Here is a 27,904-nt window from a genome sequence, read left to right as displayed (position 1 = left end):
GTGTGTGGCATTTTGTTTTGTCTAGTGACAAGTTGCAAAAACTTCCCGATTTAGGCATTTCAATTACGAATGGACAAAATTACCAACACTAAAATATACTAAAAATATACAAATAAAAAAAATCTATTGAAAAAAAAAATGTAAAATAAGACATAGTTTTCTTGAATCAGCGGAAAATTTCCAATAATTTTAAACTCAAATTTTATTCATTTGTATAACTTTAACATTTCTCGTCAAACATGACAAATAACTTAATTAAACAACTAGACCTAGTTTCGCATTACATACTTTTCACGAAGGACAAAGGGCCTCGCAAAGACCAACCGCCCGGGGCCACGCAATATGTAAAGCCGCCGCTGATGGGGGGAACAGGGGTTTGAGTTATCAGTTTATTTTGGAAAAGCGGTCTCTTACTACAGACAGATAATAATTCTAAAATTTTTTTTTTTTTTTTTTTTTTTTTGTTTTAATTGAGGCCCCCTTATTTCAAATTATTCTGTAATATCTTCTATATATAGGAGTAGATATCGTATAATAAATAGTTTAATACCATTCATTTTACTAAATAAAAAAAGAACATCTCTACCATCCGTCTGAATGTTCAGCCAATCCTTCCACAATCCTTCAGCTGATCAATTTAATCGAAATACTTGTTAGAATCAAGCTTTATTTCTAAGAGAATCTACATATATATATGAGTATATATCTGTCACGCCTATCTCCCATTGGAGTAGGCAAACAAAGGAATTCCAAGTGATCCGAATCAAACGGACCTCTTTCGCTTCTCAAATAGTCATCAATCTTTTCATTTATGTTCATCATTTTTTTTTGTTTAATGTTTTTTTTGCAACTTAGAATGGCAAACAAGCCTACGGCCCACCTTATAGAAAGTGGTAACCGTTGCATATAGACATGACCAATACCATGGACATAACAGAATATACTGTTTCGCCCATGATACTCTCCTTGCGTTGCCATTCCTGAGGACTCAGGTGTTATTCCTCTGTACCCTGTAAATTCACTGCGATATCCCACCCTTCAAACCGAAACACAGCCATGCAAACACAACTGCTTCACGGTTGAAACACGAATGGGACAGAAATGGCCAAGCAAACGATTTTTGTACAAAGTCTCACTCTCGATTACATGTACTTATATTTTTTAAAATCGTTAACCTCTCTCATATGAAGATGTTTTCTCCCAGTATACATTAATTTCACTGTCATGTCTCAACTTTCAAACCAGAATACAGAAAGCTATTAGCTGATTTGCAGCCGAATTAATAGCTGAAATCGAGTTAGTTGCAGATGGCTTTGTTTTATGCAAATTATATCCAAATCCGTTTTTAATTTCTCAAAACTAAGTTACCCTTATTTTGTGTGACCTATATCACTTCAAACTATGACAATTTTAAACAATACGTATTGTATTTCTGATTGTTAAACCCTGTATATTGTTTTATTATTATTACCAAGGAAATTAAGCTGTCCGTTTAAGCTCTAAGCTTACGTTGAGATTAAATATTAATCAGGACGAGAGATGCGATAACAGTAAATTAATTAGGGCAATATATAAAGGGCCGCGGTTGTTTTTACAACATAAAATCGTCTGTAGCCGAAAGGACAGCGACAATGATTGTCGAAATAATAACAGCATGTTGCGGCGCCGTAGTTCTCTGCGCGAGCCTCGTGTACTACCTTTTAACGTATAACTATGGCTACTGGAAGAAGAGAGGCGTCGTGTCACCAGTGCCTCAAGTATTTTTTGGTAACTCCAAAAACACCATGTTACGGCGATCGACTTTCACAGAGGCGTTCAAAGGATTTTACGATTCTTTCCCCGACCAGAAAATAGTTGGCTTCTACCGCACTTGGACTCCGTCGTTACTCGTGCGAGACCTGGACATTATCAAATATATAATGATCAGCGACTTCGACAACTTCATGGACCGTGGCTTCGCCTTCAGTAGTAAGGGCCTCGGCATGAACCTGTTCACTGCCGACGGCGATACGTGGCGCATCCTGCGCAACCGCCTCACGCCCCTCTTCACCTCGGGCAAGCTTAAGAATATGTTTGGATTGATCGATCAACGCAGTGATATATTTATGAACTACATGAAGCCTATCGTCGACGAAAATCCCGAACGAGACATTTATACTTTGATCCAGAAATTCACTCTCGGCACCATAGCCGCGTGCGCGTTCGGCCTGGACCTTGACATTAATGATAGTGACAGTATGCTCACGAAAATCGACAACTTGATATTTAAATCAAATTACACGATTGAATTGGATTCGATGTTTCCCGGCATACTCAAGAAACTGGACATGTCCTTCTTCCCTAACGTTATCAACAACTTCTTCTACGGACTCGTGAAAACCGTCATAAAGGAGCGAAACGGCATGCCCTCCAACAGGAAAGATTTCATGGACCTGCTTCTGGAATTAAGGAACGCCGGGGAGATCGTCGGCACCAAAAAACATGAGAACGAAAAGGATCGCACCCTCAAGATAACTGACGACGTAATGGCTGCGCAGGCGTTTGTGTTCTACGCGGCGGGCTACGAGACCAGCGCTACGACCATGTCGTTTTTACTGCACCAACTCGCGCTCAATCAGGATATCCAGGACAAGGTTGTCAAGGAAATAAATGACGTTCTGTACAAACACGACGGAAAATTAACTTTCGACGTGTTGAAAGATTTCACGTACTTGAACCAAGTGTTTGACGAGACACTTAGGATGTACCCTGTGGTAGACCCGTTGACCAGACAAGCGCTGTGCGACTACAATATTCCTGGTACGGATGTGACGGTGGAAGCAGGGACTGTGCTGTTCGTGTCGGCGCGGGGCGTCCACTACGATGAGAAGTACTATCCGGATCCGTACAAGTTCGATCCGGAGAGGTTCTCACCGGAAAATTCGAAAGGGAGACACCCATGCGCATACATGCCTTTTGGCATTGGACCACGTAATTGCATTGGTGAGTATTGTTATATCGTATTATTTGCAATTAATAATATGAATTGAAACGCCATGAAAGGGAAACGAGGTTCTGGATTTGATCTTTACCGAATCAATTGAGAATATTATCAGAATTGACTCACTCCGAAGCTAATTATTTCCTAGATGGTTAACATCACAGAGTATCTTACTGCTAGCCAACTAACTTGAGTACCACTCGCCTACTGCGATAGTGTGACTCGTTTTATTATTGCTTTACTATTATTTTAATAATTTTAAATTCCCGTGTGCTCCCAGCATAGAATAGGCCACCCCCTCTTTTTCCGTGGGTGTCGTAAGAGACAACTAAGGGAGGACGAGGTAAGGGCAGCAGCGTCCCTCTTAAACATCTCCAAAGCCTAACTGCGGTTGCCAATCCGCCTACCAACCGTGGCAACTATTGGCAAAACCCTCCTAAGGGGAGGCTTATGTTCAGCATTGGACAGTTAAAGGCTGATATGGTACTGATGGTTATTTTAATGAGGACATAATATTAATTGTTGTAAAATTTGTGGCAGGTATGCGTTTCGCTCAGGTACAGTCCCGGGTATGTTTAGTGAAGTTGCTGCGTCGGTACCGAGTGGAGCCCAGCTCGCAGACGCGCCCCACGATGGAATACAACGCCGAGCGGCCCATACTGGGCCCCAAGCACGGTGTACCGCTCAAAATAGTGGTTAGAACGGCTCAACAGTAATGATAAACTTTATTTAAAATTGTATAAGAAATTGTGTAGGTCTGAAACAGTACTGAAAATGTTTTCATGTGATAGTGAAAAATTATTTGTATAGTAATAATAATCAAGATCAAGCCGTGACATGAAATATCAAATTTATATTGTGATTTAGGGATGGATTTAACATTAAGTAGTGTTTGCGTGTAAGTTATTCTATATAATCTACTTATTTCGTATCTGATATGATTAATATACTCAAAATTATTGTTTGTGTCAATTTTTAAATAAAATATTATAAAAATAAAAAATAAAATTTATTTATATAAATTATTAGAACATTATATAGTTTTCTTTCAGCTTCTCAAAGGTTGACTTTTAACGAGAGATATGCTCTTGAAAAAGGACTGTATATTTTTACGAAATAATAAGTGTGTGTGTGTGTAGATATATATATATATATATATATATATATATATATATATATATATATATAATATATATATAAAAAATATATATCGTATATATTCAATGTTAAAATAATCATATATATATATATATATATATATATATATATATATATATATATATATATATATATATATATATATATATATATATATATATATATATACACGCCGTTAAAATATAATATACCAGGTTGTCTGTAAGAGATTGCTTTTAGCGATAAGGCCGCCTCTTGTATATGCACATTCTGTATAAATACACCTTGTATACATCTCTACTGTGCGCAATAAAGAGTTTATTATTATTATCTTTTAAATTCTACAAAAATTCACATCTCCCCTCTTAAAGAGAGGGGATGGCAAACAGACCACCGGCAGAAGCACAGTCGGCCGGGGTTCAGGACCCCAGGGAGAGAAACCGGCGTACAATGCGAGCAGAATCTAAGAGCACCGCTTTCTGCATCTTTCCGGGGAGTGAGTCGCCTCGGAATCCCAACCGTCTGAGATGTTGTTCCAGACTGGTTGGGATAAGACCGTTCACCGACATAACGATTGGAATAATTTCGGTGGACATCACCCCCCACATTTCGGTCACACCGTGAGCCCGGTCGAGATATTTTCTCTTTTTCTCGGTTTATTATTATTATTATATCCACTACTGGTAATAGGCCTCCACATAGGTATACACTACTTTTGTTATTAGGCTTTGATGATTAATGATTGTAAGAAAAACACTACTGTCTAATCGTCGACCATTAAGCTCCCTTAGTCGCCTCTTACGACACCCACGGAAAGGTGGCTCATTCTATGCCGGGACCACAATTCGAATTTTATAACTTTACTAGCTGACTCGGTAAACGTTGTTTTACCATAAACATTATTTCTAGATCTATACATGAAAATGTATCGTACTACAATTATTATATTTGATTGTCATCTTACAACCCTATTGCAGCATATAAAAATCGCGATTAAACAACAGGGGTTGATCGTAAAAGGTTGAAAGTTTGAATCTGTATGTATTTTTCAATGCTAAATCATATTAAAATTAAAAATTGTCAAAAAAATAAAAAAAATATATTTAGAGGTGGGTCACCCCTATCATTGAGAGGTATAAAAAATAGATGTTGGTCAATTCTCAAACCTACCCAATATGCACACAAAATTTCATAAATATCGGTAAAGTCGTTTCGGAGGAGTTTGGTAACAAACACCGTGACACGAGAATTTTATATATAAGATAATATTCAAATACTGAATATCGAACAATCCAAATGATACTCGTGCGCATTATAATTATTAACAGACGATTCGTTCGTATTATTTTATTATCCGCTAGTTTTTACTCGCGACCTCGTCCGCCTGATATATTTACTAACCGGTATAAAAAGTAACCTAAATCCTTCTCCATCTTATATAATACGTGGATACCAAATCTCATAGTGATTGATTGAGCCGTTAAGGTGCTATTATTACTATTATTATTACTATTATTATTATTATTATATATAAGTACTATTTACCAGAGGGAGACTTTATACAAAGTGTACAAAGTCGATTTCTTGGGTACCTCTGTCCCATTCATGTTTCAACCGTGAAGCAGTTGTGTTTGCATGGCTGTGTTTCGGTTTGAACGGTGGGATATGGTGTGAATTTACAGGGTACAGAGGAATAACACCTGAGTCCTCAGGAATGGCAACGCATGGGGGGTATCATGGGCGAAACAGTATACTCTGTTATGTCCATGGTACTGCTCATGTGCATAGGCGACGGTTACCGCTTTCCATCAAGTGGACCGTTAGCTTGTTTGCCATTCTAAGTTGTATAAAAAAAAAATATTTTTCACCACATCTGCCCTTCATACGCTTTCTGTTTTTACATAATGGTTAGCTGGTAGAGAATGCCGTATGGCGTTAAGCTTGCCACTTGTACAGAGTTTTATTGTGCAATAAAGAATAAATTTAAATAACATTTATAATCCAGGGACAAACAAAGCACTCAATGTGTTACTCTACGCATTAAATCCGTTTAATTGTGTATATTTTCAATATCAGACAAGTCTACGACTAATGTGTGATAATCTTCGGCCGTAGTTACGTTTATCAATTAATATTTGTATTGTTGTCATGTTATCAGCTTGCAGTGCAATAGGTACACATGGACGCGTTGTCTAGGGAAGTGTACAAGCATACGACATGAACAGTATAGGCGTCCGCATTCCATTCTACTACAGCCGGTGTTGATAACTAATTCATCGAATTTAGGCTTTTTTTTTTATATATTTTTATACTAGATTTCTATAATATACGATTATAAATATAAGTAACCTAATATTTTTTGCTAATTATTGTGACCAAATTTTTTTAATTTTTTTTTTAAAAATAAAAATAACTATTTCTGTAATCTACATATATTGATCAACATATTAATTTTGTATACACAAAGAATAATACAAACTATACTTTATAAATTAAATCATCATCAAAAACCATGAAATGCACATATATTTCACAAACATAATATACACAAACATACATATACATGAATATATATACACATATAAAATATATAAATTTTTATATCATACACATATACATAATACGTCAGCATAGTGATAAGTAATGCTCTCTTAGACGACGCTTAAACATGTATGCAATGCAAAGTTCACGATGGCAGATATATCTACACACACGGATATAACTTAAAGGATTCCCAAAAGCCTGGAAGATGATTTAAAAAATCGTTCTAAATATCTCTAAAATATAAATATTATTCTAAATTTTATTATATATTTATCGCTGTTTTATATTATTATTCTTATATATTTATACTATAAACATCTCTTGCACACATATTTTTTGCTATTTATTGTGACCAAATTTTTTTAATTTTTTTTATTTGACAGATTTTAATAACTATTTTTCTAATCTACCTCCTGTTGATCTCTGTTACATTTTTTGTTTTTTATATGTTTTTCTTTTATTCTTGAATTCAAATTGGTAAAATAGTAATATTTTTATATAATTGTGTATTTAATTATGATGTTGTTTTGTCAGATGTGCATGTATAATTTATATTATTTTTGCTTAAAAGATATATTTAATAGAAATGAAAAGTTTTTTTAGTGTATGTGTAAATAAATAAATAAATCAATAAATATTTATCAAACTTGGAATGGTAAACAAACTGATGTTCCAGCGGTTACTGTAGCCTATGCCGTTACCGACCCTGAAGAAACCTCTTTACCCCCTTTTGATGCTGGATCTACTTGACCATTACAGAATAGATATTCCATAGATAGATTCGATAGATCGTTCTATTTCGTTTGACGTTCTAATCACACACAACATTATTTATCAAATAGATAATGGTAAAACAACATAAGATTTATAAAAAGTGGATTGTTTCCTATTATGTGTGATCACTATATCATTACAATACACTGTGATACTATGGTACTCCTCAGGCGTTCCCATTCCGCCTTTATATTTTTATTTTTTACTGTCATATTCTACAAACCGGAACAAAGCAACAGCTATTCCATGACAAGACAGGGGCACCGTAAAAGAATCCCTCGGATAAGATAAATTGATACGAATGATCGGTGCGGGATGGTGCAGGAGACGCTGAGCAGCCAGCTGCCGGTGTTCGAGAACTTCCTGGACCGCGCGCCCAAGTCGGGCGGCTACGACGCCGTGCGGCAGAGCGTGGTGCTGCTGGTGGGGTCGCTGGCGCGGCACCTGGCGCCCGCCGACGCGCGCGTCAAGCCCATCGCGCTACGCCTCGTCGCCGCGCTCTCCACGCCCAGCCAGCAGGTATGTCATCCATGATGACGGAATGGTGCTCTTGTAAGGTCTTTTTTATGGACGATAATTGAATGGTAACCCCGCCTGCGCTATCGGTGTACACCGGCGGGGCACCAGTGACAGATGTTATGTGAGGATGCAGCAGGTCAGTTAGCCCATCGTGACGAATTCAACATGAATTACCCACGACGGTTTCCATGGGGTCGACCCGATAGGGTATATTGTTAGCAATGGTACTGTCAAACCCCATTACTAACAATCCCTTTCCCCCGCTATTGTAAGGTTCTACGTTAACAGAAGAATAGCAAGGCATTTGTTAAAACTGAAGTGATAAGGATTAATAATGAAACCTTTGGTGGATAAAGGAAGCACATGAAAGTTGGATGAGAGTAAATTGTAGCAATGGGATCGCTGGATCCTGTTAGTAACAATCAACTGTCAATTCTACTTCAACCGTGTTTCTACCGTGAAGCAGTTGTGTTTGCATGGATGTGTTTCGATTTGAAGGGTGGGATATGGCGTGAATTTACTGGGTACAGAGGAATAACACCTGAGTCCTCAGGAATGGCAACGCATGGGGGGTATCATGGGCGAAACAGTATGTGTGTGTACTGTTATGTCCATGGTACTGCTCATGTGTATAGGCGACGGTTACCACTTTCCATCAGGTGTTTGCCATTCTAAGTCGTATAAGAAAAAAAAAACTTTAAATACTTGTTTAGTATTAAATATACTTAGTATTTCACCGTATGTGCCCCAGCATACGATTGGCCACCTCTACTTTTCCCATGGGTGTCTTAAGAGGCGACTAAGGGTGGGCAAGGAATGGGCAGCAGCGTCCCTCTTAAAACATCTCTAAAACCCTAACTGCGGTTGCCAACCCGCATGCCAAACGTGGCAACTACTGGCAAAACTCCCCTTATGGGAAAGGCTTATGTCCAACAGTGGACAGTTAACGGCTGAAATAATAATAAAATATTTAGTATTATTGATAATGAGTAAGCAGCGCTTAGGGACTTCGAAGGAGAAGGAAGAGAATGGTCGACTACCTGGCACGCGACCTCCCCCTAGAGTCCTAGAGTCGACCGACCGTAAACCGCTGTGAAATTACAAGAAGTCGTTTATAGATTTCACCAATAATGTCAAAATAACATAGAAATGTATTTATTTATTTAAATTAAAATACAAAGAACTAAAGAATAATAATGAAATATGTTCGTATATTGTCAGGTACAAGAAGCTGTAAGCAACTGCCTGCCGCACCTGGTGACCTCGCCGGCGCTCGAGGAGGAGATCCCTGTAATCATGAACAAGCTTATGAAGCAACTTCTCACCGCCGAGAAGTATGGAGACAGAAAGGTAACGCACGCCCCGGTATAACCAAGATCTATTTAGGATCACCAACATAAGATACAGTGAAATATTTCAATACAATATTAGGTCTAACTGTTCTTGCACTTAGAAGGAACCACAGCATGCTTTGTGTTTAAAATTTTAATTATTTGTTATTATAATATTGCATCGCCACTGCAGGGCGCCGCGTACGGCATCGCAGGCATCATCAAAGGGCTCGGCATATTGTCGCTGAAACAATTAGACGTGATGGGCAAACTCACTGAAGCTATACAGGAGAAGAAGAATTACAAGTATCGCGAAGGTGATTTATTTATTTGAAAACATTATTGTTATATCAATATGAATTTGATTTAATATTTAATTTTTTTTATACAACCTAGAATGGCAGACAAGCTGAGGGTCATCTGATGGAAAGTGGTAACCGTCGCCTATACACATGAGCAGTACTATGTACATAACAGAGTATACTGTTTCCCCATGATACGACCCCATGCGTTGCCATTCCTGAGGACTCAGGTGTTATTCCTTTGTACCCAGTAAATTCACGCCATATCCCACCCTTCAAACCGAAACACATCCATGCAAACGCAACTGCTTCACGGTAGAAACACGAATGGGACAGAGGTACGCAAGCAATCGACTTTTGTACAAAGTCTCCCTCTGGTAAAATGTCGTGGTTAAAATTTATTGTTGTTTATTTTTACCTTTATTATTATATTGTTGTTGGTAATAAAGAATCTATCTATCTAAAATCTAAAACAGTTAAAATTGTCAACTTTAGAAGTACGCCAGTAGCACGCCAACATCTACAAATACGAGCAGTTATAAGGTTACTAATATAAATAACGTTGCTATGTGCAGGCGCGCTGTTCGGCTTCGAGATGCTGTGCTACAAGCTGGGCCGGCTGTTCGAGCCGTACATCGTGCACGTGCTGCCTCACCTGCTGCTGTGCTTCGGCGACAGCTCGCAGTACGTGCGCGCCGCCGCCGACGACACCGCCAAGCTCATCATGAGCAAGCTCAGCGCGCACGGCGTCAAGCTCGTGCTGCCCTCGCTGCTGCAGGCGCTGCAGGACGACAACTGGCGCACCAAGGCCGGTACGTCGCACCACTTCACTATATAGTGTCGCAGTAACCAATATAGACGTCCATTAAGGGCTGATCATGGATCTAGGTCACTCAAGATAGAAGTGCTTCGATTGCTTTCTTGTCACAGATATGTGGTCGTTACTCTGTACCAGTGTCAGGTGTCCTTCGCTGTGTATATTTACAATGAATAAAATAATAATATGACACAGATACCATGTGGTCCCGGCATAGAATAGGCCACCACTTTCATTCCCGTGGGTGTAGTAAGAGGAGACTAAGGGAGGGTCAGGGATGGGCAGCAGCATTCCTCTTGAAACATCAGAGGGAGACTTTGTACAAAAGTTGATTGCTTGGGTACCTCTGTCCCATTCGTGTTTCAACCGTGAAGCAGCTGTGTTTGCATGGCTGTGTTTCGGTTTGAAGGGTAGGATATGGTGTGAATTTACAGGGTACAGAGGAATAACACCCGAGTCCTCAGGAATGGCAACGCATAGAGGGTATCATGGGTGATACAGTAATCTTTGTTATGTCTATGGTGCTGCTCATGTCTATAGGCGACGGTAACCACTTTCCATCAGGTGGACCGTCAGCTTGAATAACTGCATTACATTTTTATTTTACACTAACTAAATCACTTACAAAAATGCACCAAATTTGTTACTATATTACTGTATCATATTTACCTGTATTATATTATATTTTAAAAAGTTTAACACTCCTTTAAGGAATTTTGTCAGTAAATAATTTGGGATAAAAATGAAAAGCAAAAGAATGCTGTCATCATCTTAACGAACCAGAAAGGTAGTGATCATATAGGCGGGTATCTGTTACTGTTCGTTGCGATGAGAGAGTTGACGCAAGCTGCGGTGTGGCAGGGTCGATCGAGCTGCTGGGCGCGATGGCGTACTGTGCGCCGAAGCAGCTGTCGTCGTGCCTGCCGTCCATCGTGCCCAAGCTCATCGAGGTGCTGAGCGACTCACACATGCGCGTGCAGCACGCCGGTGCAGAGGCGCTCCGCGTCATCGGCTCCGTCATCCGCAATCCCGAGATACAGGGTACGTCCGCGCCACGCTCACCACCAACAACACTAGCACCACCGACAACACTAGCACCACCGACAACACTAGCACCACCGACAACACTAGCACCACCAACAACACTAACACCACCAACAACACTAACACCACCAACAACACTAGGGGGAAAGAGATTGTTAGTAATGAGATTTAATACCAGGTCACGCGGTTCCCCCTAGAAACCATAGTGGTTAATTTTTGTTCAATTGGTCACTATGGGCCAATTGACCTGCCTTCATCTTTACCTGTCACCCTTCACTAGTGCCCTGCCAACGTATACCGATAGCGCAGGCGCGGCTACCATTCCATTTCCATCCATTAAAAATAACCACTAACATTACCAACGCCATCGCCGCGTTTTTATTAAAAAAATAACCTTAATTAAGTAAATAATCGGTTGTTCGTCTTACTAATATTAAAGAATAGATCTTTCTGCTGAACTTCTCTAAAAATCTTTTGTGTATATACTATGTGTATATACATACTTTGTGTATATATATACTTGCAGTAGTTATTATAATATAATTAAAACAACAGAAAAAAAGATTTTTTGACAGAAAAAATAATTAGTTTTTAATTGTTGAAGAATACACACAAAAACAGTAAATAAGAACTTCTTGTTTTTCACAGTTGAATACGAATCCTTAACAGAGGGTCTTCTATTAAATATTTTCCGAGATATTAAGGCTGAAGGAAACACAATTATTAATTAACATTAAAATTTCATATTGCATACCGTTTATAATATTAAACATATTAGAATATCGTTCCTTCACACTATTATGATAGGATTTATGATGAACGAAGTGTTAAGCTCCATTTATAGAACTGAACTGATTTCAGTACGAACAAGAACACAAAATTGAGCCCCGAAACTTCAGAATATCATTTCATGGTAGACCCCCTTGATTATAGCTCTAAATTTGTTACACATATGGAATATATACTAATTTTCTTATTCATAAAAATAAAAACCTACAAACTTATTTTATTTAACTATTACACTTTTTTATCATTTTTTTAAATTTAAAATGTTAGCGTAAAAGAAAAAGACAAACAATGCAATAGCTAAAATAAACTTAGGACAGGTTTGATGTTTTTTATGATATAAGTGAGTAAAATAATACATTTGAAACTTTTGATTCATGTTAAAATCAGCTGAACTACTTGAGGTTCAGAGGATTAACGTCAAACGTGTGGTTATTCCAGAAAGAGTTTCTACATGTGTGTTTCCTTAGTCCCGCTATTAGATATGTGTGTATGTGTGTGTGTGTGTGCAGCGATCGTGCCGGTGCTGCTGAGCGCGCTGCAGGACCCGTCCAACAAGACGTCGGCGTGCCTGCAGACGCTGCTCGACACCAAGTTCGTGCACTTCATCGACGCGCCGTCGCTGGCGCTCATCATGCCCGTGGTGCAGCGCGCCTTCCTCGACCGCAGCACCGAGACGCGCAAGATGGCCGCGCAGATCATTGGCAACATGTACTCGCTCACCGACCAGAAGGACCTCATGCCCTACCTGCCCAACATCATACCGGGCCTCAAGAGTTCGCTGCTCGACCCCGTGCCCGAGGTCAGTTCGCCCTTTGGTTACCTCCACTTGTCTATTGTATATTGAAAGAATTGTCGCCGAAGTTTCGCAGATTAATATGTTAAAATGCTAACTTAAAATGACTTAATTAATTAATGACTTAATGACCTAGGAATGGACAGCAGCATCCTTTTTAAAACATTACATCAGTCTAAATATAGTTTTTTTAATAGGTGATAATGTAATGGTAAACCCACCCGCGCTATCGGTATACACTGACAGGGCACCAGTGAGAGATGTTATGTGAGGATGAAGCAGGTCAGTTAGCCCATCGTGACGAATTCAACAAGAATTGTTCGCGATGGTTTCCAGGGGGAACACGTGGAGATCGACCTAATAGGGCATATTGCTAGCAATGGGGCTGTCAAACTCCATTGCGAACAATCCCTTTCCCCCTCTAAGTGTAAATATAGTTACTAACCCATCTACCAAGCGAGGTAACTGCAGACAAAACCCCAGAGTCAGGTAACTGTTGAGGCCTATGTTCAGCTGTGGGATTAACTATCCACCGACTGATGTCTGATGGAAAGATGACAGATAAGACAAAATTAATACCTATTTTTTTTTTCATTTCTCTAGTAAATTCAGTGTTGCCATTCTCAAATGATGCACGTACAAATAAACAACATTTTTTTTTTTTTGCGTCAGGTGCGCTCAGTGTCCGCGCGCGCGCTGGGCGCGATGGTGAAGGGCATGGGCGAGAGCAGCTTCGAGGAGCTGCTGCCGTGGCTGATGCACACGCTCACCTCGGAGACCAGCAGCGTCGACCGCTCGGGCGCCGCGCAGGGGCTCTCCGAGGTCGTCGCCGGGCTCGGCGTGCACAAGCTGCACAAGATCATGCCAGGTCAGTTCCGATTCAGACTTTGTTACAATGGTTTTTATCTTCTGGCATAATTTATAAATTATTCTATACTTATCCCGCGGAAAACTTTGCTTACAAATAAATAGATTTTATAATATAAGCAGTAGAGTAACCAGAGGGAGACTTTGTACAAAAGTCGATTGCTTGGGTACCTCTGTCCCATTCGTGTTTCAACCGTGAAGCAGCTGTGTTTGCATGGCTGTGTTTCGGTTTGAAGGGTGGGATATGGCAGTGAATTCACTGGGTACAGAGGAATAACACCTGAGTCCTCAGGAATGGCAACGCATGGAGGGTATCATGGGCGAAACAGTATACTCTGTTATGTCCACGGTACTACTCATGTCTATAGGCAACGGTTACCACTATCCATCAGATGGGGCGACAGCTTGTTTGCCATTCTAAGTTGTATAAAAAAAAAACTCGCTATCTTTTAACACAATAGATGCAAACAAACATACAGCTATATATAAGTTGTACATACCAATGTGAAGCTTCAGTTTTTTATATATATTCACTGAATGTTTTAATAGAACTTGTGTAAATGTTTGCGCAGACATAATAGCGACGGCGGAGCGCACGGACATCGCGCCGCACGTGAAGGACGGCTACATAATGATGTTCATATACATGCCGGGCGCGTTCACGGACGAGTTCACGCCCTACATCGGGCAGATCATCAACCCGATCCTGAAGGCGCTCGCCGACGAAAACGAGTACGTCCGCGAGACCGCGCTCAAGGCCGGCCAGCGGATCGTCAACTTGTACGCGGAGTCCGCCATCATGCTGCTGCTGCCCGAACTGGAGCGGGGGCTCTTCGACGACAACTGGCGAATCCGGTACAGCTCCGTGCAACTCCTCGGAGACCTGCTGTACCGCATTTCGGGCGTCTCCGGCAAGATGAGCACGGAGACCGCGTCCGAGGACGACAACTTCGGCACCGAGCACTCGCACAAGGCGATCATGAACGCGCTGGGCGTGGAGCGCAGGAACAGGGTGCTTGCCGGCCTCTACATGGGCCGCAGCGATGTCGCGCTCATGGTCCGCCAGGCGGCGCTGCACGTCTGGAAGGTCAGTATCAATTTTAGTTTGTTACTTAACTTCTATATACATATGAATGTCTTCTATTAGCATTTCTGCTATTATACTGTTTGTATTCTATGTCATATGGTCCCGGCATAGAATGGGCCACCTCTTCCTTTTCCATGGATGTCGTAAGAGGTGATGAAGGGCAGCAGCAGTCCTCTTAAAATATCACCAAAATTCTTCCTAATTACGGTTGTCAACTCGCTTGCCAAGTGCGGCAACTATTGGCAAAACCCCCCTTTAAACTAAGCCTATATTCTGCAGTGAACGGTTGATGGGTGATATGGTGATGATGATGATGATGACTGTTTGTATTTATGGATATGTTATTAAATATATAACGATAGAGTTCTTTGGAATATTATTATTTCTCCCTACCCTATTAAAATTGGGAATAATGATTTCATACTAGTATCAGTCTGTTAACCTTTAATAGCCTGATTTTTTAAATCAAATTAAAAATATATAAGTGTATATAGTGTACCCTTTACTGTGTTTACTAATGGGGAAAAATAGTAAAAAAAAAAAATCAAAACGATATTTTTATATATTTATTTTGAAAAAAACAACAACAAAACATTGGTAACATGTAAATAGCCAAATATTAAAATAAAATCGATTGTAGGCACCCAATGTGATTTATAACCCCGGTATCAAATTTGAAACTTCAGATATTTAAGGGTTAAGACATGTGGTTCCGGCATAGAATAGGCCACCCCTTCCTTTACCGTGGGTGTCGTAAGAGACGACTAAGGGAGGGCGAGGGATGGACAGCAGCGTCAAACGTTTTTAAGAGAGATGAAACATCTCTAAACCCTAACTGCGTTTACTAATCCGCCTGCCAAGCGCGGCAACTACTGGCAAAACCCCCCAAGGGGGAGGCTTACATTCAGCAATAGATAGTTAAAGGCTGATATGGTGATGATCAGTCTGTTATATCTTTGTAACTTTTAAAGAATTTTTATTTTAACCTTCGGTGTTGCCATAATGCAGAGGAACTGCTTAGACTTTAAATTTTTTTTTATATACAACTTAGAATGGCAAACAAGCTGACGGCCCACCTGATGGAAAGTGGTAACCGTCGCCTATACACATGATGGACATAACAGAGTCTGTTATATCCATGATAATACGTTTTCCTGAGGATTCAGGTGTTATTTTGTACCTAGTAAATTCACGTATCCCCATAATGAAACACAGCTATGCAAACACAACTGCTTCACGGGAAACACGATATAGGCAAGCAAACAAAGCTCCCTCTGGAAACTTTGTACAAAATTTTTGCACAAAAGTTGCAAAATTTTTATTCTTTTGCTTTGCTGTTTTATTCTAAAGGATAAACAATCTCTGACTATAACACTGTTAGCGCAGACAAGTGTTGAGTTAATAACAGGTCGAGTTAACAGTTGAAGGATGCATGTATAAACCACGGTTACTGTTTAACATCAAGTACTTGTTAGCCATTTTTTATAAAACATTTTTTTTTTATTAATACTCTGCCTATTGTTACTATGAGCATGGATGATTTCAGGTGGTAGTAACGAATACCCCAAAAACACTGCGCGAGATCCTGCCGACGCTGTTCGGGCTGCTGCTGGGCTGCCTCGCGTCCACCAGCTACGACAAACGGCAAGTCGCCGCGCGCACACTCGGCGACCTCGTCAGAAAGGTCTGTTGATATAGAACAGGAGTGGTCAACCGGTCGATTGCGATCGATAATAATCAATTAATCGCAATCGCGTCTCTAATAATAATTTTTAGTTTCATGTTTTCCCTCCTTAATAAAAAAAAAATTACAATACTACGTAATTGTGTACTGAAATATGTTTTAATAATAATATAATTATTTATGTCTTTGTCTCACACACACACTTGGGTCACGATGCAAAATGCACACGCACACTGGCGCACACGCACACGCACACGCACACGCACACACACACTCGCGCACACACACGCACACACTCGTACACACACACGCACACACATACATATTTATTTATTCATTTATTCACAATTTGTGTTTCTTTGTTGTATTGACATTATTTTTACCGGCACCTTCCCTGCACTGGATTACCCAAATTATTTTCTCTCTAACTACACTGGGTTAAGCTATTGAAACATCTTTTCAAGAAAATATTTATACTATAATAATTTATCTGTTATTTTTAGTTTTTTTCACTAATTGCTCACCTGATGTATTGTTCAAATGCAATATATAATAATATAATGGTAATAATTTATTTGAATGTTGTCTGTTCCAAAACTATTTTCCGAATACGTTATTGTCGGACCGTTGTGCGTATGACTCGTGGCTAGCAGCCAACCGATCCTGGAGCGCGGGCTTCGGTCGGAGCGCGCCGACCAGCGTTCAGGGATTCTGCATCGTTGATCGGAGAGATCCTCGCCTCCATCGCGCGACGCCGTTTCTCAGCTTCGCCGACGGATTCACAATTTGTGTTTGTTTGTTGTATTTACATTATTTTCACCGCCCACTGACCCACAGACACACCATATTATTTTCGTCTACTACACTGGATTCAAGATTTTGACACTAGATAATACAATTTAAACATTGTTAAAATTGAACATGTATTGTTCAATTGCAATAAAGAGTATATAAAATATAATATTTTTTGAATGTTGTCTGATCAATGGAATGTGAATACCTCATCTGTCGGCAGCTGGGCGATACGCTGGCGGGAGATCACCGATCCTGAAGCGCGGATGCGGTGAGAATGCCGAAAGACAGGGCGTCTGCATCGGCCCGGAGAGATGAATACACCTCGCGCGACGCCGTTCAGCACACGGATGGTTTCACACCGCCCATCACCCACAGACATCATCCTGACAATGTTCAAATTGAATATAGTATATGGTTATAATTGATGAATCAGTATATAAGAATATATTGTTATATATGACAATGGATTGATCACATACCTCAAAGAACTGACAACCGATGGTGAAGAAAGGTTCTTGTGTGGCTTCTTTATATGAACAAACATAGTGTAAGACGATCCCTCATTAGATGGAGTGATGACATCAAATGCATTGCAGGACGTCAATGGGTGCAGGTGGCTTGCGACTGTACGTTATAGCAATCTAGGGCTATGTCCAACAGTGGGCAAGTTATAGCTTAAATGATGATGATAATATAAGAAATATAATTGGTCGCGTACAGCGCGATTTTTCTCCCACAAATGTTTTGAGCTCCCACGAACCCAAGAGACTACAGGTTATGTAACATTAAAGAGGTTTCTTCAGGGTCGGCAACGCGCGCGTAATACCTCTGGTATTGCAGGCGTTCATAGGTTATGGTAACCACTTACTATCCGGTGGGCCGTATGCTTGTTTGCCATTCTAAGTTGTATAAAAAAAAATAAAAAGTGACGTGTGTTGTGGGCGGCAGGTGCCGACGGTGCGCACGGCGCTGTGCGACCCGCTGGCGGAGGTGCGGCTGGCGGCGGCGCGCACGTTCGACAGCCTGCACGCCACCATCGGCAACAAGGCGCTCGACGACATCCTGCCGCACCTGCTGCGGGCGCTCAACGACCCCGACCGCGACCTCGCCGACGCCGCGCTCGACGGCCTCAAGCAAGTGTGTACCCCTCCACATATGGCCACATCCAGTGGTAACCCCCCCCCGACCTACCCGCCGGTCGAATGACGATAAGGGAGAATGAAGTTAGCTCCGCTGTCGTAGTGACATGGCGGACCGTGCAAGCTAAGCTTGGATATATCACACTTGATATTTATTTATTGAAAATGCTATAAGTTACATACATTAAATAAAATCGCAAATAATCGTTGCGTCCGGATTTATTTGTGAGTTATAAATCTACGCTCGGTTAAGATGGTCGGCTAAGTTATATAAAGTGATCGAATAAACACGTTATCACACTGCATTAAAATGTCTATTTGCTCGTTACTATTATAAATATATATATATATATATATATTTTATTTTCAATAAAAATCACTATTTGTAATTTGCCACTCGTGAACATTATTGTGAATAATAATAATTTCACTGATACAAGCATTTACGTATCTAAGTGTAGCGTATTACTGGCTATATGCCTATAATATGCTTTTTATATTTTTATACTGATTTTCTATTGTCTTATGTTTTATAATTTTGTCATATATAGTCTTTATGTTTCCCTGATGAAGATGTGATAAAAGAGACCTTTAATATGAAGCATGTTAATTATCAATTGGTTTCTCTTAACAAGTATGTATCAATACGTATGTGATGCGCAGATAATGGCGATCAAGTCGCGCGCGGTGCTGCCGTACCTGGTGCCGGTGCTGACGGTGGGCGGCGGCGGCGCGGGCGGCGTGGACACGCGCGCGCTGTCGGCGCTGGCGGCGGCGGCGGGCGGCGCGCTGGGCCGCCACCTGCCGCGCGTGCTGCCCGCGCTGCTGGCCGCGCTGGTGGCCGCGCGCGGCACGCCGCACGAGCCGCGCGAGCTCGACCACTGCCGCGACGCGCTGCTGCCCGTCGCCGACCCGGCCGGCGTGCGCTGGTCAGCCCTCACACCGCCTTACCTTGTACTGCTTTAAGCAATGTATTACATGAAGTGTGTGTGTATTGAACGACTACGTAACGCCGGCAGCATCATCGACACGCTGCTGGAGGCGTCGCGCGGCGGCGTGGCGGGCGCGGGTGGCGCGGGTGGCGCGGGTGCCGCGGGTGGCCCGGCGGACGAGGCGCGGGCGCGGGCGGCGGCGGCGCTGCTGTGCGCGTTCGTGTCGCACACGCGCGCCGAGCTGGCGCCGCACGTGCCGGCGCTGCTGCGCGGCCTGCTGCTGCTGTTCGCGGCCGACGAGCGCGACGTGCTGCAGATGGCGTGGGAGGCGCTGGCCGCGCTCACGCGCACGCTCGACCCCGAGCGCCAGATCCTGCACGTGCAGGACGTGCGCCAGGCCGTGCGCTACGCCGCCGCCGACCTGCGCCAAGACCTGCTGCCCGGCTTCTGTCTGCCCAAGGTGCGCGCTCTCCGCCCCCTCTATCCATCTGCATGAACATCTCACTTTATCCGAGTTCGATTAGAGATTATGTCGATTAAAAAATTTTTCAAAATGACAAAGCAAAAATATGATATATATTGGTGTATATATTCAGGTACCAATATTATTAGAAAAATCTCTAATTTTCTTAACAAATGGTCACGAAAATTTAACGTAGATTGAAAATAGAAAAATTTTCTCGCATAGACGTCTTTACGATCAGTCAACTGTGATAAAAATATTTTAAATTATCTCAAGAATGGAAATCATACTCATATGTATGTCAGTGTGTACAGTGCAGAGGGAACGTGAATTGTATAATACTAGATGTATAAAATGTTTTATTAAACACTGCTTGAACCGTGTTAATATGTCGCCTCAACGTTTCATGTATATTTTCTTTATTCTTATTTAGTGTATAACTTCATAGTTTTCCTCATATTAACAGTCGCAACAAACTACAATAAAGAACGTTATAAACAATTTAAATTTACAGGGCATAGCACCTATCCTACCACTGTTCCGTGAGTCTATCCTGAACGGTCTGCCGGAGGACAAAGAGAACGCGGCGCTGATGCTGGGCGAGGTGATCAAGCTGACGTCGCCGGCCGCCATTCAGCCGTCCGTCGTGCACATCACCGGCCCGCTCATCCGCATCCTCGGCGACCGGTTCAACTGCAACGTGAAGGCCGCCGTGCTGGAGACGCTGGCTGCGTTGTTGTCTAAGGTAATATCTGCTATTTGGTATCATTATGACCAATTACTTATTGGTGTTCTTGTAAGCTTCTTATTCGGGGGCTGCCGCCACTGGGTCGGGGCTTGTACTATTTAGTATCCATAGTACTGTATATGTCAGGGGTCGCCACCCTGTCGTTCGCGACTATTAGTCCAGTCGATTGTGATAAGGCAAAAAAAAAATTTTGCTAATCTAACGAAAGATGCTCAGACGCAATGTTCACACTATTATAAGTAAGTAGTTACAAGGAATAATTTTTAGTTTTATGTTTCCCCTATTAATAAAATAAAAAAATAATACAATACTACATAATTGTGTACTGAACTATATTGTTTCATTTAAGACTTCAAAAATTATATTTAATATATTGCACAGGGTAGTAACAACAGATTTTGAGTCTAGTCAAGTCGCCCGCGCTTGATATATGTTATTTGGTATTTATAATTAAAATAAGTCCTTTGTTTATTTACCTGACGGCTTTTAACTCGCCTACCTAGAAAGATTAGCACGATCTTTAAATAGCTTTTTTTTTTACCAGGTGGGCGTAATGCTGAAGCAGTTCCTGCCGCAGCTACAGACGACATTCCTGAAAGCGCTGAACGACCCGAGCCGGTCGGTGCGGATCAAGGCGGGCGTGGCGCTGTCGCAGCTCGTGGTGATCCACACGCGCGCCGACCCGCTGTTCGTCGAGATGCACAACGGCATCAAGAACACGGACGACCCCGCCATCCGCGAGACCATGCTGCAGGCGCTGCGCAGCATCATCACCGGCGGCGGCGACAAGATGTCGGAGCAGCTCGCGCTCGGCATCCTCGCCACGCTGACCGGGCCGGCGCTGCTGGCGCACCCCGACGACCCGCCGCGTGGTCCCGTGGGCGGCTGCCTGGGCGCGCTGCTGCACTGCCTGCCGCCCGCGCACCGCGACGCCGCGCTGCTGCACCACGTGCTGGCGCCGCTGCCCTCACCCGCCTCCGACCACGACCACCTGCTGCACCACGGCCGCTCGTGCGCGCTCTTCGTCGCGCTCAAGGAGACGCCGGATCACGTCTACCGCGACCCCTTCCAGGACAGGGTCGAGCGCGCGCTGCTCGGCTACCTGGCCAGCGAGCGCACGCCCGTCGCCTGCAACGGCATCCGCGGCATGGGCTACCTCATGCGCCACCTGCTGCACACCGACCGCCCCATCCCGCCCAACATACTCTCGCAGTTCGTCAGGGTCAGTATTCTCGCGGGTATCATATAGAAGAATGGAGTCGTCGTCTGTTACCTTCCACAAGTTAATATTATCGATGTGTGACGTACAGAGCATGAACCACCCGAGCAACGAGGTGAAGCAGCTGATGGCGACCGCGAGCGCGCTGGTGGGGCGCGACGTGCAGCTGGACGGCGAGGCCGGCGAGGCCGGCGAGGGCGGCGGCGGCGGCGGCGGCGAGCTGCTGCGCGCGCTGCTGCCGGCGCTCGTCAACGGCACCAAGGAGAAGAACACCTACGTGCGCGCCAACTCCGAGCTGGCCCTGCGTGCCGTGCTGCGCCTGCCGCACGACGACCACTTCCACCAGGTCAGCCGCACACCCCCACCCCCACACCCGCACCAAGTGCGTGGCTCCTAAATTATTGAAGCCGTTAAACCTGAAAATAAGGTTGCCACACACATAGTTAACAAGTAGCATAAATGTAACATTGGTCGTGTGGTCCTGACATAGAATAGTTCACCCCCACCCTTTTTTTACCGTGGGTGTCGTAAGAGGCGACTAAGGGATGGTGAAGGATGGGCAGCAGTAATTCTCTTATAACATCTCTAAAACCCAACTGCGGTTGCCAACACGCCTACCAAGCAAAATAGTAACAACTACTGGCAAAGCCCCCCAAGAAAAAGGTTTATATATAGTTTTTTTTTTTGGTATGCTCCATGGTACTGCTTATGTGTATAGGCGACGGTTACCACTTTCCATCAGGTGGGCCGTCAGCTTTTTTGCCATTCTAAGTCGTATAAAAAAATTCTTAATATGTAATAATATAATAAAATAACAGTATATAAAGTATCACTGGTGCCCCGCCAGCGTATACTGATAGCGCAGGCGGGGTTACCATTACATTTCCACCCATTAAAAAAAAAACCCCCACGTGTTGCGGTGTGCAGCGCTGCCTGTCGCTGCTGGAGGAGGGCGCGCGCGAGGCGCTGGCGGACGTGGTGGCGCGCGTGCTGCGGCGCGCGCACTCGGACGCGCGCGACGAGGACCTCGACTGCACGCTGCTCACCTGAGCACCGGGCTCGCCGCGCCCTCTATACTACTATTACTGTATTTAATAAAATTATTGTAATACACACCCTCCGGTCGTTTCACTTTTGGCTCATTCTTATTAAAGTGTGCATTTACTGAACGATTAGCTCTGTCCCTGGGCAAATAGATTTATATTAGTAGCTTAGGTATTAAAAAATGTTACTATTCGTATGAAGGTATCACTCCGATTTTAAGTACTTCACAATTAACCCTTCAATTAAAATATGTGACAATTATTGACCTCTGAAAGTGCAAATGAGCAACAATATAAATATTAATGAAGTATATAAGCATAATAGATTATGTAGACAAATTAAAAGTGACTTTCTTATTGATATACTGTTTTAAAATGTGAATTAACCAAATCTTGTTTTATATATCTTTAAACGGAAGACAAAGATTTTAGAAATCTGTTAATAATTGAAGGATTACTTAATTCATTTGAAAGGTCGACTTTTTGATAATATTATATATCAAAGAAAAATACTTAAAATATCTTACATACGTTATCAATAAGTAAACAATCTATCGTGAGTAGGTGCGCATTATTGTTCAGCTTAGCTTTGCTTTTAAAAATTCGTCCAGTCATTTACGTTCGCGTGCGAAAGTATAAGAGTAGCTGGAATAAAGCAATAGTTTAGGGATTCCCTGTAAAACAGACGAAGAGGGTTGCTAATTAAGGAGATTTTAATTTCCTAGTTTATTTCAATAAAAACCATCTGGACGAGTGGCGGTCCTCCACCGTGCGTTTTTCAAGGCACTTTCTCCCACGCACAACCACTCTTTAGAATCAACTTCCAGCAACAGTATTTCCGAACCGATACGACAACATAACCTTAAAGAAAAGAGCATATTTCCTTTTAAAAGGCCGGCCGGACACCTGCAATGCCGCTGGTGTTGTGGGTGATCATGGACGGCGGTAGTCACTTACCATCAGGTGAGCCGCATGCATGTTTGCTCCGTGTTGTAAAAAAAAATTTTACGAAACGCGTTTTTTGAACCCCCTTCCCGCTTCTGTAATGCATTGTAACGTTTACAAGAACCTCTGCCCAATTACGTTACGCAATACTTGAACGTCTCCTATGTAGTCATTTGCTGTCTTAAACTATCTTCGTAAGTAAACTTCTAATTTTGTTGTAGCTATTGTTTTAAAGATAATTCTACCTAAACATACTAACATAGTCTATCATGTTCCGTATTACGCTAAATTAGAGTCGTCAAATCGTAACGCCTCTAGTGTTGCAGGCGTTCATACGTTGCAGTAACTGTTTACTATCAGATGGAATTAATTTATTGCTTATTTGCCACATTCGTGGTATAAACGAAACAAAAAACTGATTCAGTACAAGTCGAAATGTTAATTTATTAACGCAAAGCGTTAACTATTATTTCATGAAGGGGAAGAGATTGCTAGTAATACAGATATCTACGCTTCCCGTTTGAATCCATCATGGTTAAATTTTGACGAATTTATTGCAATGTACCCGACTGCTTTCATCCTCACCTACTATCCCTCACTGATGTCCCGCTAGCGAAAGGGATGGGTTACTATATCATCCATTAAAAAAGTATCTGACACCAATTGAGTAAATAAGCAGGTATCTAAATGAATGTAAGGTACCTTTATAATACTAAAAAAAAAAAAAAAATTCAGTGTGAAATTAGAATGTTTTTTACTTTGTTCTTTATTCCTTTGACTATTATGCTATTATGGTTTTAGTAAAAATACATGAATATTATCGTTTATCTTCTACATTTGACTATGTACACATTTTGTAGTTGATTGATGGAAGTAAGCACTTCTAGATGGTGTTTAATCTTCAAGAATGTAACTGCAAAAAGTTCATCCATCAAATACTTTTTATATGATGCCAGAACACAGACAAAATAAAAAAAAAAGTTGGTTTTGACCAATCTTATTAAGCCTCAAATATACTTTTTTTTTATATGTATACATATTGTCTGATATATAAGTAATAAAAAATAATAATAATAAAAGGTACAAAATAATATTTGGCCTATATATTATACTATTTATATATGTATCACATCTCCCATATTTAGAATTGATAAAATTTTTCATCATGCCCCCCACCAAATTGTTTATAATTACTCCTCTCCATCCAAAGGTTGCCTGGATGAGATCGCTTTCAGCGATAAGGTCGCCCATTGTTTTCTCATTGTGATTATTTCTTGTAATTATTTATATTTATATAAATAATTACAAGAAATAATAATATTGTAATCTTTTGGAGGAAACAATAAAGAATATCTATCTATCTATACTACTATTCTTGTAATATTACTTTGGTTTTAAATTTATTAAAAAAAAAAATTAGATATGATACAACAAAATTAATTATGCTCATCCAATTCTTGGCCTAAAAGTTTGCAATATATGCATCTATTAACAAGTCTACAAATATTAGAAATTGTCATTATGTACATATTATAACACACAAGCAGTCACATGTGCATATTATAAATTATATTTGCTGCAACATGCCATTCTTAACAATTATAAAGGAAAATTAATCCATAAATATGTGATTCACAAACTATTTAATGTAATTTTATTATTAAAAATAAATGTAACATATTTTAACAGCATGTTCAATAAAAACTCAGTGCTTATACTAAATGCTTTCTTGTGCATCACTTTATTCACAAAATACAATGTGAATTCTATATAGTGAACTTTTATTTAATGAAAAACTTCTTAAAATGTAGAAATTGCTAAGGTTTGTTTGGTTTGTATTGTTACCCTTGTATTCAAACACTTGAGTGTTGCAACCAATATCAATAGTGAAACAATACATTGTTATTTAGACCTCAACAAACATTAGTTTCACTGACCTTCAAACAATACTGTCACAGAGACATAAATATTTCATTCTTTAAAGAAAAATTCTTTTTATTTAATGAAGATGATCCCACTATATAGCAAGATTTGAATAAATACAATGAAAGATACAATTCAAATACTGGCATAGTAAAAAAAGAGAAAGATAAGTAACTTTGTTATGTAATTTTTATTTACTTAATTTAGTCAAAATTAAAATTAATTAATATTGTTTTTTTTTTTCACTCTGTTTAATGAAAAATCTTTATAACACATTAAAATACCAGGTCCCTTAAATCTCACTATATAGTAGTAGTCTTGTAAAATATGGTTAATTTAAAGTTTAATCGACAAATCGTCATAGTTGTAGAATACAGACGGATCTGACAAATATTACATATATAGATCCGTCAGTATTCTACGACTATGATGAAATATTGATAGCAAATATAAAATTTATTTATTACATTCCTCTTTTTGAAATACTTTTAATATAATGGAATGAAACTAACAACATTATTCTCCTTAAAATTCAGATTTTTCAGCTTTCTTAGTGAAACCTCTGTTCTGAAGAAGTTCATTACACTCCTGCTGATTAAGTTTGGAAAGTGGAAGGCGCTCGAGTTCTGCATCACTGTCCCCGAGCAGTACTAACTCTGGCGGAGCGCCCGTTATAAATTTGACTTCCAGCCGCTCATAGCCTGGTGCGTCCTCCAGGACGAACTTTTTAACTTCAGGCAAACGGTTTAAGGAACATCCCCTGCAACTCTAGAACAACAAATATTTTATATTGAATTTAGTAATTTATTACTTCATACAGCAGTGGATAGTAACACTAATAATTTGGAATTATCTAGTCACGATAGTGTACCTCAATTCTTGCTGATACTATATCAGAATTTTCATACGCTATGGCACCGGTTACAAATATTAAACAGAAAAGGATATTAACTTTCATTTTGTTGGGTTAGTTAACAAAATTAATGTATAATATATTTTTTATTGGAAAATTCATATAAAAATGAAAGTTATGATTAGGTTGTGTGATTTTTTTTTGGTTCAGTTTTAGTTTTCCCTATGAATAGGGAAGGCAAAAGAACTAATTCTATACAGCCGTTGTCTTATATTTTCTGCGAATTCGTTTGACATTCGACATAAGATGTTGTCAATTTCTTATTGACATCATAACACAGATGAAGAATTGATGCTTCGGAAAAAATGTCTTTTATAGCAAAATTATCAGCTAAATGTAGTATTTTTGCCGCTGAAGCCGATTATATCGGCTTTGGATTATATTAGGGAAGCTGGTACTAATGATAAATGACTGATATTAACCGACAATATGAGTGCTTTGCTGGGCCTTTCAAATACACATCTTAGCAGAACATTTTTTGTTATACAGAAACTTCGACGTAAGCTTTATGATTTAAAGTAAAGCGCACGGATTATTAATTCTTTTGTTTGGATACCTTTACATATTGGTATTACTGACAATGATAAAGCAGACGAACTTGCTAGATTTATAACTAATAGTAAAATTGAAGTACCTAATAGAAAAAAAGTGTCGATACCAGCCTCAGATTTCGTTGCAGAAATCAAACATATTATAAAATCTAGATGGTTACAACAGTGGGACAACTCAATTAATATTAAATAAAAAGGTTCAGAGAAATTCAACAAGATATTAAACCTCCCTGGTTTATGCAAGGAAAATTCAGAGATAGAAGATTTTATACAAGTAAAGAGCATTTGCATAGAATGAAAATAAAAATGGCTTCTTCCCTTACATGTGACTTTTGTTCGGCCAACGAAGTAGTCATTGGACCATTTGTTTTTTCCTGTCAACATTTTGCCTTTAATTTATTTTTAATTATTTAATTAGCATGCAAAACATTAAAAAAACTATGGAATTTTAGTATCACTTGAACCTCTTGGGCTTTTTTATGATACTTTACATTTCGTTCTCAAATTACAATATTTACATTAATATTATGCTATTTTAGCAAGGTTGGACATAGTGATGGGATTC

The 27,904-nt window shown here is 40.5% G+C and overlaps 3 protein-coding genes across 3 annotated transcripts in view; 2 read left to right on the top strand and 1 right to left on the bottom strand.

Annotated features, from left to right (window-relative positions):
• LOC113514742 (eIF-2-alpha kinase activator GCN1) overlaps nucleotides 1-23,081 on the top strand; it is a 45,106-nt gene extending 22,025 nt beyond the window's left edge. The window contains 18 exon segments of the mRNA XM_052897255.1: nucleotides 7,760-7,954; nucleotides 9,176-9,304; nucleotides 9,479-9,602; nucleotides 10,163-10,399; nucleotides 11,266-11,445; nucleotides 12,747-13,036; nucleotides 13,703-13,898; nucleotides 14,470-14,984; nucleotides 16,531-16,700; nucleotides 17,319-17,427; nucleotides 17,429-17,458; nucleotides 18,412-18,600; nucleotides 19,266-19,531; nucleotides 19,622-19,994; nucleotides 20,512-20,742; nucleotides 21,290-21,967; nucleotides 22,056-22,310; nucleotides 22,892-23,081. Of these exon segments, the coding sequence (XP_052753215.1) occupies nucleotides 7,760-7,954; nucleotides 9,176-9,304; nucleotides 9,479-9,602; nucleotides 10,163-10,399; nucleotides 11,266-11,445; nucleotides 12,747-13,036; nucleotides 13,703-13,898; nucleotides 14,470-14,984; nucleotides 16,531-16,700; nucleotides 17,319-17,427; nucleotides 17,429-17,458; nucleotides 18,412-18,600; nucleotides 19,266-19,531; nucleotides 19,622-19,994; nucleotides 20,512-20,742; nucleotides 21,290-21,967; nucleotides 22,056-22,310; nucleotides 22,892-23,014 (4,290 nt within the window). The 3' untranslated portion in view covers nucleotides 23,015-23,081.
• LOC113518649 (cytochrome P450 6B5-like) lies at nucleotides 1,598-4,013 on the top strand. The gene is made up of 2 exons (XM_026903612.3): nucleotides 1,598-2,982; nucleotides 3,521-4,013. Exons 1-2 carry the CDS (start codon nucleotides 1,632-1,634, stop codon nucleotides 3,694-3,696), a joined length of 1,527 nt encoding a protein of 508 aa, XP_026759413.1. The 5' UTR covers nucleotides 1,598-1,631; the 3' UTR covers nucleotides 3,697-4,013.
• A 1,601-nt stretch (nucleotides 23,082-24,682) lies between the features above and the next one.
• Nucleotides 24,683-26,978, bottom strand: LOC113515734 (selenoprotein M-like). The gene is made up of 2 exons (XM_026900012.3): nucleotides 26,747-26,978; nucleotides 24,683-26,643 (listed from the first exon to the last, which is right to left on the bottom strand). Exons 1-2 carry the CDS (start codon nucleotides 26,831-26,833, stop codon nucleotides 26,401-26,403), a joined length of 330 nt encoding a protein of 109 aa, XP_026755813.2. The 5' UTR covers nucleotides 26,834-26,978; the 3' UTR covers nucleotides 24,683-26,400.
• Nucleotides 26,979-27,904: the final 926 nt, after the last annotated feature.

Source organism: Galleria mellonella, unplaced genomic scaffold (assembly GCF_026898425.1).
Source record: "Galleria mellonella isolate WM207_F2 unplaced genomic scaffold, CSIRO_AGI_GalMel_v1 utg103, whole genome shotgun sequence".
Classification (NCBI taxonomy): Eukaryota; Metazoa; Arthropoda; class Insecta; order Lepidoptera; family Pyralidae; genus Galleria; species Galleria mellonella.
This window is presented reverse-complemented; position numbering and strand designations above follow the sequence as displayed.

Bases quoted from the DNA above. Each gene is read 5' to 3' on its own strand.
- LOC113518649 (XM_026903612.3), top strand. From the start codon at position 1,632: ATGATTGTCGAAATAATAACAGCATGTTGCGGCGCCGTAGTTCTCTGC. The intron at 2,983-3,520 runs GTGAGTATTGTT...AATTTGTGGCAG, and splicing joins TGGACCACGTAATTGCATTG to GTATGCGTTTCGCTCAGGTA.
- LOC113515734 (XM_026900012.3), bottom strand. From the start codon at position 26,833: ATGAAAGTTAATATCCTTTTCTGTTTAATATTTGTAACCGGTGCCATA. The intron at 26,644-26,746 runs GTACACTATCGT...TTGTTGTTCTAG, and splicing joins TAGTATCAGCAAGAATTGAG to AGTTGCAGGGGATGTTCCTT.